Genomic DNA, 13,211 nt, shown 5'->3' on the forward strand with positions numbered 1-13,211 from the left:
CGCTGCGACCGGCGCCGCCACCCGGACTCGGCCCCGTCGATGCCAATCTCAAAAGGAGAAGAAAAAGGGGAGGAAGAGGGAAGAGAAAATCCAGCTGTATACACCCGGGTCCACTCACACCTCCGCTCCCGCCGCCATCTTCCTGCCTGGCCCACTATTTACCCTCCCCTCCCTCTTCCCTCCTCTTCGTCCTCCCATTCTCCCCCAGCTCCCCGCCCCTGCCCCCTCCCAACGTCTGACGCTGCACGTCGTGGGCTTGGGGTCCCTCCAGCACCCTACCTCCGGCCCTCCCGCGTGACGCCAGGGGGAGAAGGAGGCGGAGCGGAGGAAGGGGGAGGGATGGGGACGCCGCTGTACTGCATTCTGGGAAAGACCAGCTCCGACAGCCGCGTGGCCTCCTGGGAGTTGTAGTCGCGATCCTGAGTCCACTGGTGAGTGTTTCGCGTCGGTCAGGCTTGTTGTCCTGGGGACGGTCAGGCCCTGGATGGGCTTCGTGGGATAATTGCGTGGCCGGTTCCCTCCGCCGCGCTTCTCTCTCTGCCGAGCGTGTTTATGACGAATCCGCCGGGCTCGGGGGGCGGACGAGAGAGAACTCTCCGCTGAGGATGCCGGGCCTGCCTTCCATGGCGGCTTCCCGAAAGCCGGGGAGCATTTTGCCGCTTGCCCGGGCAAGTGTGCGGGACTCTTCCGCCTTCACCCAGGGCCAGGGGTTTGCCATCTCCAGTGGCAAGGGGGTTTCTTTCCGCCAAACTACCTCTGCAAATTTTGAAAGCCTTTCTTCTCGCTCTTTAGAAATTAGACTTCACACTTGACGTTTCCCGCCTTCGAAGGAAAATGTTTCAGTTCCTTCTCACCAGAGCAAACACTTCACGTTGTTAGATTTCCAAGAGTTTTACTTTGTGGAGAGTAATTTTGAGGGTGTCAGAGAATAAATCACGTTTTAAGAGTTTTTAAAGTAAAATAAGAATGTGAGGTAATCGCCTGGAGTTTTTCTTTAGTTGCAAATGAGTATCTCCCTGAGACTCAGGTTAACCATCTCTTGCCGACCTACCGCTCTCTGAAAGATAGAAAAGGTTGGTATAGAAACTTTATTGTAAGAATGACCCGTGTCATATAGCGTCTAAGTGGCAGAGTTAGGATTTAAATACAGATCTATATTATTTCCAAGACGATACCCTTTTCTTTGCTTCAGAATACCTATATAAAAAGAAGAATTGTGTAAGTAATGTATACTATAGATAAATACGTTGGAGTAACTGTGTTCCTAATTTCACCTAATGATTTGAACATCATTTAGTTATGCTGTCCTATTTAATCCCAATGTAGAATTTATTATTTCTATTCTATTTCTATGTCTGATATTTCACATGAAGAAACTGAACCACAGAGAAGTTAAATAACCTTCCGAAGGTCATACAGCTAGTAAAGAGCATAGTTGCAGTTTGAGCCCAAATATCCTGATTCCAATTCTCATTCCCATCCCACTAGAGTTCTTCAATTCCTCTTCTATCTCCCTATCTTCCACCTCCGCTTTTATCTCCACTAAGCATCAATTCCAAAGCCTGCATCCTGGCCCTCTACTCCTCCTGTCAAGACACAGAAGCCAAAAACAAACAAACAAACAAACAAAACCCAAAAAAACAAACAAAAAAACACCAGAGGTGCTGGAATTGGTAATGTTTGTAGTTTTACTGATCAGCAGGTAGAGGAATGAAGGGGAATATTTATTTGTTTCTGATGCTAGAAATAGAGCAGGAGAGGCTATCCCAAGTTGAAACTGAAAACACTAATTTTATAAAAAATAATGCTATATGATAAAAGGGTAATATTGCAAATCGACCGACCGGCAGAATGACCAGTTGCTATGATGCACACTGACCACCAGGGGGCAGACACTCAATGCAGGAGCTGCCCCCTGGTGGTCAGTGCACTCCCACAGGGGGTGCGCCACTCAGCCAGAAGCCCTGAGCTGGCAGGAGCGGGCCTAAGCCATCAGTCGGACATCCCTCGAGGGCTCCCGGACTTCGAGAGGGTGTAGGCTGGGCTGAGGGACCCCCAATGCACGAATGTCATACACTGGGCCTCTAGTATCCTATATAATAAAGAGCTAATATGCTAATTAGACTGAACAGTAGAACGACCATCCTGATGACCTTCCAGATGAAGCTGGGGCTGCGAGGGCTCCTGTGGGATTGGGCCTAAACCAACAGTTGGACATCGCACTCACAATCCGGGACTGCTGGCTCCCAACCACTCGCCTGCCTGCCTGATTGCCCCTAACTGCTTCTGCCTACCAGCTTGATCACTCCCTAACCACTCCCCTGCCAGCCCAATCGCCCCCAACTACCCTCCCCTGCTGGCCCAGTCACCCCCAACTGCCCTCCCCTGCCAGCCCGGTAATCCCCCAAGGGGTCCCAGATTGGAGAGGGTGCAGGCTGGGCTGAGGGGAACCCCCCCCTCATGTTCTCTCTCTCTCTCTTTCTCTCTCTCAAATCAATGAAAACATATCCTTAGGTGAGGATTTTTTTTTAAGTGAAAAAATATGTCTCTGAAGCAATGAAATATGGTTCTTGCTTTTCCTTTTTAACTGTTTCCTCATTTTTTCCCCTGAGAGCACTATTTATGATTTTCAAAATATACACATATATGTGGAGAGAGAGAGAGAGAGTGTGTGTGTGTCTATCTATACTATTGTACAAATTGCATTTTAAATTAAACAGGTAAGAGGGAACTGTGCAATTTTCTCTCTCCTCATTTCTCCCCTTTCCCTACATTACTATTGTTTATATGTGTTGTGTATTACTATTGTCTGTTACTGTTTTCCCTCTTCCTCTATTCCTCCTCTACCATAGCAGTTGTTGGCGGCAATGATGGGAATAGTTGAGGGAGCAGGTGAGAAGTAGAAGCTGGGAGAATAATAAGCTATAATGGAACTTTTGTAACATGCCTTACATCCTGTTTTACTTGGCTCACAGGGATAGAGAAGAGAAGCTTATGTTATGCCTATTAATAATTGTGACTTCAATCCTGTTTCCCACCCCAGCATTCTAAGCACCTCCAATCTTCTCACCATTTTTTCAGGCCCTGTGATTTGTATTTATCTCCTGGCCTCGAATTCAGACTTGATTTCTTACATCTCAGCCTCATATTTTTATTATCCTCCAAGGGGTATTATTATGATTCTAAATGGTTAGCAGCATTAAGTTAGGTTATCCATTTTATGGAGATGGATATTTAAGTAGGCATGGCCATATTGCTTGCTTGCTTCTTCTTTGTTCTGTTCCTAATCACCAACCCTCCATTTGGATTGAGAGACTCTTTAATTACTTCAATTATTATTATTGTACTAGAGGCCGGGCGTACGAAATCGTGCGCAATTGTGGTCCCTAGGCCTAGCCTGCGATCAGAGCCATCTCGCCACCACCCATCCCGGTTCCCTGTTCGCCATCGGCTATTGGAGCCTCCGGGCCAGGAGGAGGGACCAAGAGGTTGGCCGTCCCGCCCGCTCGCCAGTCCCGCCCCCCCTGCCGCCACCCACCCCAATTCCCCATTTGCCATCAGCGATTGGAGCCTGCTGGTCGGGGAAAGGAACTGAGAGGTTGTCAGTGCACCTCATAGTGACTGGTCGAGCGGTCGTTCTGGTCATTCTGCCATTATGGTTGCTGGGCTTTTATTATATAGGATTATGCTCCTACTTCCAAGTCTTACTATGTTACTTGATCCATAAGATAACTCTGCATATCTTATATATCTTAGACTCCCTTGTGTGTTGATTTTTACCTTTTAACTCTCCAAGGACAGATGATATCATAATGCACTGCATATAGTTACTTAAAAATATGTTATATCCCACAGAAAGTTCTAACATTCAGCAATAAGACAATGATTTCAGAAAAGGAATTTCAAAGAGGTATAAGCTACCCTTTTATTCCTTTTCCTATTGTATAGAAGAGAGCCAAGCTAGGTATGTTCCAAGCAGAAATATTGTTTTTCACTGTTGAATAAAATTGAAATTGTATTTCATTATCATATATATATATATATATATATATACACACACATATATATATACATATATACACACATACATACACACACACACATATATATATTTGGTTTTGTGGGGTAAAAACTTGTCAGGACTAAGTGTTTTCATAATTTCACTCTAACGGTAAAAAATCCACAGAGTATACATCTATGGTAGATGAACAGTGATATCAGTGTACACTCTGTATGTACACATTTTCTTTTCATTTTTCCCCCCAAGCTTTTGAATCTCTTTTAACTTCTTTTGCCGTTACAATTGAGAAATTATTTTGTTAATACGTTAAAGTCATACTGTATAAAGCAGTGTGGTATTTTTAAGTATTAGTAGAATCCTTATGATAGTTAATTTTGTAATTGTGTTTTGCTTCCTCTTTTTCTTCCCAACCCTTTCATTGTTTCACTTTTACTATAATTTCAGATCCTCTTCTTCTTAGTCAAGTAAGCTGAAAAATATTGTTATAGAATATACATGTTGCTGTGGTGATACAGTTTCTGAGTAGACAGTTTATCTTCTTCATACTCATGAAGTTCTGCTATATGATTGATGATTCTGATTAGGGTGCTGTAAATATGAGATATATACACCACATCTTCCATAGATTCATTGTTTTGTAACATTTTTCTATCTACGAATACAGACAATAATTAAGTGTATAAAATTGATATGTTTTTAACAGTTGCATTATTTTTAGAGATCGGGTAAAGATTTAAAAGATAGTAAGTATTCAGGAAATATTTACAGATGAATGGAATAAGTTTAGTTGGTTGATGATTGAAGGGAAGCTGTAGGAATTGTAATTAACAAGGTCTAAGAGAAAAATCACTAGCATAGTAAAAATTAATGAGAAACTAAAGAACCAGATTCCATCATAGCTTTTTGTAAGGAAAAAGGACCTACCCAATGTAAAATGTTGTTTTAGGTTTATTACATTTAGTGTTCTCTCTTCACAAAAATCCTACAGGATAGACATTATCCTTATTTTACATATAAAGAAATAAAAGTTCAAAAAAGTTAAATAAGTTGCCCATAGTTAGTGAATAGTTGCATCTAGACTTTGAAACTTCAGAGACTTATAGTATATTAGTGGCCCGGTGCATGAATTCATACACATTGAAAGGAAATTAATTAGAAGAAATATTTTAATATTGCTGTTCGCCCTTACTCTATAATAGAAGTGTCAACCAAATTCACAATCGACAATGACAGATCGAAACATGTGTGTGTAATTGGCACCAGCAAGAGCTTTGTATGTATTGTGCATGCTCAAGTCAACTTAGCCTTTTATATATGTAGAATAAATTTGCTTAATTAGACCTGCTTTCTGATTTAGCTAAACTTTTCCCAGCCCAGTGAAGCACTCCAACTTCTCTTTCAAGTAATTGTTAGCAACACAGCAGTAAATATCAGCACGAAGCAGATTATTATTGTAGATCACACAGGGAAAACAAAGGGTGAAATATTTAACTGCAGCAGTGGTTGACTATATTCTGCGCAGTGAGAAAACCTGAAGTCATTTTCAAGTTCCACCATTTCTTACTTCTTTTCAGTTGGGTCAAGTTTCTAAACTTTCTAAATCTCTATATTCCGGCTAATGAAAAGAAAATAGGATTCCACTGAGTCTCCTATCTACCTACTCCAGGACTTCTGTGAGGATCAAATGAGATGAGGCACGTGAAAACGCTTCACAGACATTTGGTTAAAGTGTAAAATGTTTCCACCTGGCTACAAAGCAAGACGTGTTACTAGGCTGAAGAAACTGCAAGGAGGCTAGTCATTAGGGACAGGAAGCTGGGTGTTGCTACGTGAAGTCATTACCCGGCGCCCACAGGGACCGTTTCCGGGCTGGGCTGGGCTGTGGGCCACATTTTGCGCCATGGGGTCTCAGCAGCATCGGCTGCGATTTGGTGGTGTGTTGCTCTAGGGTGGTGGCGGGGCCTGTGTCCCACTTGGGGGAAGCCGAGTGTTACTTTGTGGACGCCAGGTCCGCGGTGCTGTCTCTCTGTAAATGGCCAGTGTGCATCACGGCAGCTCCTGCGTTGAGTGTCTGCCCCCTGGTGGTCAGTATGCATCATAGTGGCTGGGTGGATGGTTGGACACTTAGCATATTAGCCTTTTATATATATATAGATACTTTTAATATATATAAAATTGATTTTAGACTTAAACCCAAATTATACTACAGTGATATTTTAAAACATTTGAGCATCTGTTAGAGCCAGATTATATTTTAGTATGTTGCATAGTTTTTCTTTAGTTTGACAATTTTCCTAAAAGAAAATTCATCCATATACATTTTTAAGTTGCAATAATATGTAGCCAATTCACAGTTTTTTTCTATGAATGATAACCAGTGGAATATGTGTGCTAGCAAATCTATGTTCTAATTACTCGTAAATAATTTAAGTGATCTTTGGAACCTGTTGCAGTTTTTCTTTTATGTAATGTAGATAAAGGAATTTTTGCTTGTTTGTTTGTCTGTTTTTAATTTTCACCTAAGGATATGTTTTTATTGATGTGAGAGAGAGGAAGGGGGAGAGAGAGAGAGAGAAACATTAATTGGTTGTCTCCCATACACCCCCAACCAGATATCAAACCCCTCAACCTAGGTATGTGCCCCAACTGGGAATCAAATTCGCAACCTTTTGGTGTACAGGATGATGTTCCAACCAACTAAGCCTCCAGCTTGGGCAGGAATTATATTTTGATTTAACTCAATATATATGAGAAAAAATAGTGGTTGGGATTTATCATCATTTTAATTTTTCATATTTTTGAGTAATCTATAATGATAAAAGCGGAATATGCTAATTAGACCGGACAAAGCCGGGGCTGTGAGGGAAGCCCGGGTCCTGGGTGCCTGCTGGCGGCCAGAGGGAAGCCCAGGTCCTGGGTACCTGCCGGTGGCTGGAGGCGGGAAGCCCAGGTCCCGGGTTCCAGAGGGAAGCTGGTGCCGGCAGCTGGGGGAAGGAAGGCATACTCTTGCACGAATTTTGTGCATTGGGCCTCTAGTTTATTCATAATCTTGAGAAGTAACAAAGGTATAGTGAACAACAACTTTATTAGAAATTGTAATAAAAATGGAAACTTGACCTCGCCAGGTAGCTCACTTGGTTAGAGCATCATTTCCATATGCCAAGGTTGCTGGTTTGATCCCAGATCAGGGCACATAAAAGAGTCAACCAATGAATCCATAAATAAGTTGAACAACAAACCAATGTTTCTCTCTCTCTCTCTCTCTCTTTCTCAAATCAATAAATACAATTTTTTAAAAAAATCAGAACTTAGTATACTAACTCAAAATTTTATTCCATATTCCCCTAAAATAGGTACTATCCTTGTAAAGCCGGTAGCTGCTCATCAACTTCTATGCATGATTCTAGAACTATCCATCTTTAAATAAAGGTTCTAGATTTAGTATGCATCTTTAGTACCTCTAGCTTATCATTACTTATGGTTCTTTATCTTGCACTTAGGTTGTCAAAATGCAATAACATTGCAAACTTGGACATCTCATAACCTTGTTAAAGAGAAGGCAACCATTTTCTTCCCCTGTAATTGCAAAACATTTTTATTTTTATATTTATAAACATCACTTGGAATTATAAGTCCAATGAAGTTTTCATTTCTACATCACCTATTCCCTTCGTATATAACTTAACCATTTGTTTACTTACAAACTCTTTTAAGTAACTTTTAGTGCAAACATAAAGGATGAAGGAACACTGTCATACATCCTGTGTTGCAAAATGGGGTGTTCCAAGTTGTTGCAAATACTCTGTGAGGAAGTTCTTTCTGTTGAATGACTAATTGGATGGGAATGCCATACTTGCTTTTTATTCTTAAATATGCATTGTTTACTCATTGATTCTTGAGTGTCAGAAAATATATTTGAATCATCTGAAAATTCATAGTCTAGAATTTGCTTATATGGTCAATTTCATCATTATAGTGTAGAATGCTATTAATCTCTATATTCATCTTCTGATTTGTCTAGTAATGTGAAATTCTGTCAATTGTCTCCTCTTTGCTGGTATGAAAAATTCAGAACTTTCAACTATATTTAACAAAAACTACTAAAAAAACAAAAACCTGCAAAAATGGTGTCTCTATACCTCACTTATACTTTCTTTCAAAGATGTGATACTGTGGGCAAAACATAATAAAACTGTAGGATGATAAATAGTGATGATTTCTTTTACTATTAGGTCATCCATCTAGGTGATTCTATTATTTCATTTTATTATTTTATTTTTAGCTTAACTCTTACAAATAATTGATGAGTAATGATTACATAAATCCTAGGATGATAAAATAGATCCATATAGAAATTTTGCAAGATAAAGAAAAAGCAAGATATGAAACATTAATGCTTACAAGTGAAGTTGCTCAAAGAAACTGAAAAACTAAAATTGGGTTTCATAGATTCTTGTGGTACACCAAGGGTTAATATAAACTACATTTCTTAATTTTATTTCATAGCCAAACCTAAACTAGTTTGTATTTCCTTCTATCTCAGGTAAAAGGGTTAGCCATTGTAATTCATTCCAAAATAATAATTTGATTAAATAAGGTACTTACCTTAAAAATCAAAGTACAGTTTAATATATTAATTACTAGTTCATTTATCTTTGCTTAATATGGTGAAATTTTTGCCTTAAAAGTAGATGTATAAAAATTCATGTATAAGGTATAATAAATATTTGCCCATTGGGACATCTGAATAGGCCATTTTTGTTAGTTGGAAATACCTAAAATAACAGAATTTTCCTTTCTTTTTTTTTTTTACATAAGGAAAGCATGACTATCATGAAGATCCCATGATAGCAAGCATTTCACAGTAGAACCATACTCTATAAAATCACCATCTGAGGGAATCATCCGAAACCAGGTGAAATCAGGGGGATCAATGACTGTCATGTAGTAATAATTACTTTAGCCCTCAAGCGGATATGTGAAAAGATGTGTGCAAGTAAAGAAATACTGGTGAACTCCAGGGACAAAGGCCTTCTTCAAAAAGACCTTGCTGCTTTCTAGGGATTGTTGCTAGTTTTTTATGGGATGAAAACCCAAACTATTTTGTGATTAAGATTAGTATAGTGCTTGATATTGCACATAGAAATTAAAAGAGGCATATAATTTAAACAGCTTTTTATAGGTCCTATTCTTGAAAAAGGAATTGGGAATTTTTGAAGCCTTGGAAAGCCTTTGTTTTCTTCCTTAACTGGGGTTATTTTGGAAAAATAGGAAAACATTAAAATATATGCAGTATGAGGGTAGGAGGGAATGAGGAAGGCAGCCCTGCTGCATATCAGGGCCAGAGAAAACCTTCGAAGCTTTAAAAGGACTGGTGAAAAGGAAGCAGGAGTAAAGTGTTCACAGAGAATACAGGAACCTGGTCTAGCTCCATCCTTTGAAGGATAGGATATGCCTAGGCCAGTGATGGCGAACCTATGACACGGGTGTCAGAGGTGACACGCGAACTCATTTTTTTGGTTGATTTTTCTTTGTTAAATGGCATTTAAATATATAAAATAAATATCAAAAATATAAATCTTAGTTTTACTATGGTTGCAAATATCAAGAAATTTCTATATGTGACACGGCACCAGAGTTAAGTTAGGGTTTTTCAAAATGCTGACACGCCGAGCTCAAAAGGTTTGCCATCACTGGCCTAGGCACATCATGATCAAACTGTTGAAAAACAAAGATTTAGAGCAAAACTTGAAAGTAGTCAGAGAAAAATGGCATTATCACCTATGGAGAATGACAATTTGAAAGATAATGGTCTTAACAGAAAGAACAAGAGGTTAGAAAACAGTGGAGCAATTTCCTTATGTATTTTACTATATACTTTATTGGGATAATATCTAAATTGGTGGGTAATCATGAGGAATAAATGAGAGAATACTTCTTAAGTATTTAGTACCTGCCTGGCATATAGTAAGTTTTCAGAAAATGCTAATTATCATTAATCATACATATTTTTAGCAAAGTAACCAACTTCTTTGGAATTTAATATTTTTTATTTTCATGTTTCATTTTTTGCTTAATTTTAGAGAAAAGTATTTTATATTTAAAGTTTTTATTTAGTTTTTCCTATTGTATCATGAGAAAGGAAGAAACCACTGACAGTATTGTAAAAGAGAAGTCACCTTTGCTGCTACTTTCACTTGTACAAAGACAAGATTTAGGAAGCTCTCATTTTCAGAAAAAAAGTCTTTTTATGTATAATGCTGCTCTTTTATTGTCTGTGTTGCTTTAGATGGAAATATAGGGCTTTTTGAATTACTGATTTTTAGTTGTTATTAGGTAAGGCAATGCATAGTAGAAATGAACTGTTTTAGATGCTATGATTATTGAAGAAATTGCCCTTCAGATTTGCAGTTGATCCCCAGATATATTTTTCTCTGTGCCATGTTTATCACATTCCAGGATACTAAAAAAGCCCTCACCTATAAATGTTTCTGTAAAAAGTTCACAGTTTTTAGAAAAGTCTGAATGATCATATTTTCATAACTTTATTTTAGTTTCTTGTCATTGTTTCATATTTTCATTTGAAGACTAGAGAGTTTTCAAAATCATGATGTCATTTAAAACTAAATTTAGACATAAGTTGTGCCTTTTATTTCAGTACTACCACATATGATATTTTATTACCATTCATTCCACTTTTATGTTACTTTCATTATCAGTCAACAAAACAACTATAGTTCCATCGTTTTGGGTAAGATTTCACTCATTTTCTATTTTACCTTTTTATATTTATATTAAGTGTGATGACTTTGAAGCCAGACCTGAAATACAGTCCCAAATTTTTCTGACTTTATCTAAGGTACCTACTAAATCTGCACCTTAGTTTCCTCTTCTCTTATGATGATTAAATAGAATAAATGCACATAAAACACAATAAGGTTCATGTTAGCTTTTATAGTTATTACATTTAAAAATACTTAACTGAGGTGTTACCATTAATTTTATTCCTTTCTGAATAATAATGTGCCCATCATTCACTCATTCAACATACATTTATTAAATAAAGGCTGAGTGGCCTATTATTACTCCCTTGAAATCTGTATTTTAGTTGTACTAAGTTCTGCAAAAAATATTGCCTTATTTTCTTTCACAGATTCTAGAAGAAAAACCTCTCTAAAATCAATAAAAACATATTTTTTAAAAATCTGTTAATATAAGCATTTGTCAGGTATTTACATTTTTAAAAACTATATCTTTATTGATTAGAGGGAGAGAGAGAGAGATCAATGATGAGAGAGAATCATCAATCGCTTGCCTCCTGCACACCCCCCCTGGGGATCGAGCCTGAAACCCAGGCATGTGCCCTGACTGGGAATCGAACCGTGACCTCCTGGTTCATGGGTCGATGCTCAACCACTGAGCCATGCCGGTTGGGCAAGGATTTACAATTTTTAAAAATGCATGTTCTAAACTAGACTTCTAGAAATTTTCTTGGGGTATATTCTAGGATTTAATTTAAAACTTTACTCTGAGAACTCGATCTATTCTTAGAAGTATATTAATTTGATTTTTACATTAAAATGCATATGTTTGTTAAGCTATATTAATATAAAGTATTTCTATACATATTCTAGATAGTAATATATGTGATTTTTAAGTCAGTCATGCCAAACACATTATGTTGGTGCATTCATACAATTAAGAGTTATGAGATCAAACTCAACATAAGCTGTTAATGTTGAAATTTTATGTGTGTGTCAGATTTGGTTACCTTAATATATTCATTGACTTGAAGTAAACTAAAATATAACTGCTTGGTACCTTGACTTGAATTTTAGGATCATGTCGATGGTAAAGCCTTAAAAGCCATGAAGAATAATCTCTTGTTGGTTTACTGAGTTCCACAAGATCTGAGATGGGAGTTGTGAGGCATGGGAGCTGCGCCAGTCATTTGTTGTTTCTGACTTCCTTAAAGTTACACCTTACGTTTTGTATGTGTTGGTGGTGGGTGATTTTTTTCCTTTTGTCTTATTTAGTAATGATGATTTTTCTATTTTTCTCAATTATTCTCATGTTTGCAGCCAGGCCTGTAGTCTTAGTTACATTTTAGAGAAATAAGTAAGAATGAATGTGAGGAGAGAATCCAAATTGTTGCATGCTTACTGTGTGTTTACTGTGCTAGGGGGCTCTTACATATTAAACATTTAATCCTCAACAATCCTGGAAAGTGTTACAGACCAAGAGACCAAGATTTCATAGACCTTGAAATCACATAAATTGCCCCCAAAGACACAGCTAAATAAGCTTCAGAGTTTACATTTAAATCTAGGACTATCTGGCTACAAATGATTTACTCTATCAAAATGCCTCTTGAAACTGAACTCTTTATTAAGTCTGTAGGTTAAAATAAGCAGTTAGCATACTTAGCTCTCATTAAGGAAAAAATAAATATCAGTAAATCTGGACTATTCCTTTTATGGGCTAATAGTTCTGTTTAGTTAACATAAATCATTTATTGTGCAACAGATGATAGTTTAATAAGTTATTCTAGCTCAGTGTTTTGCAAGTTTTTTTTTAACCCATGCTCACAAACATTCCTTTCCCTTTTCTGTAGGCTATGTATTTACTAGTATGCTTTTACATTAGTGATAAACATATATGAAGAAATTATAGGAGAGCTCTACAGCATTCTTAGAACAAAGATTTAAGGAAAAGTTTGAGGTTTTACTTAAGATTTTATTTGCCAAGGGTTAGGTTATGAAAGTGCTTTAAACTCCCGCCATAGACTTTTGGCACTATAAGAAATCAACAGTGGATCAAGAAATGATAGAAAGATAAGGACTCAGAAAAACTGGAACAGGGTTGTGGGCTTGATCCCCAGTAGGGGGCATGCAGGAGGCAGCTGATCAATGATTCTGATCATTGATATTTCTCTCTCTCTCCCTCTTCCTTACTCTCTGAAATCAATAAAAATATATCTTTTTTTAAAAAAAACTGGAGCAGTTTGTCAGAGGGGATTCATTGAAAGGATCCTTTTTCCAGGATAGGAAAATAAAATAATATTTTGTACAACTCTTTCTGTATAATTTATTAAATATATATATTTTTTAAATTAAATCTTTATTGTTCAGGTTACATTTGTTCCTCTTTTTTTCCCCCCCATAACTCCCCTCCTCCCAGTTCCCGCCCC

The 13,211-nt window shown here is 37.8% G+C and overlaps 2 protein-coding genes across 2 annotated transcripts in view; one reads left to right on the forward strand and one right to left on the reverse strand.

Moving 5' to 3' along the window:
* COL4A3BP (collagen, type IV, alpha 3 (Goodpasture antigen) binding protein) overlaps nucleotides 1-377 on the reverse strand; it is a 101,795-nt gene extending 101,418 nt beyond the window's left edge. The window contains exons 1-2 of the mRNA XM_005858152.2: nucleotides 280-377; nucleotides 44-47 (exon numbers count right to left, since the gene is read on the reverse strand). Coding sequence (XP_005858214.1) covers nucleotides 44-47; nucleotides 280-362 — 87 coding nt within the window. The 5' untranslated portion in view covers nucleotides 363-377. The remainder of the gene's footprint in view (nucleotides 1-43; nucleotides 48-279) is intronic.
* Nucleotides 358-13,211, forward strand: part of POLK (polymerase (DNA directed) kappa) — a 56,761-nt gene continuing 43,907 nt past the window's right edge. Inside the window, exon 1 of the mRNA XM_005858045.2 lies at nucleotides 358-431. The gene's annotated coding sequence lies outside the window, so the exon portion shown is untranslated. The remainder of the gene's footprint in view (nucleotides 432-13,211) is intronic.

Source organism: Myotis brandtii, unplaced genomic scaffold, assembly GCF_000412655.1.
Source record: "Myotis brandtii unplaced genomic scaffold, ASM41265v1 scaffold115, whole genome shotgun sequence".
Taxonomy (NCBI): Eukaryota; Metazoa; Chordata; class Mammalia; order Chiroptera; family Vespertilionidae; genus Myotis; species Myotis brandtii.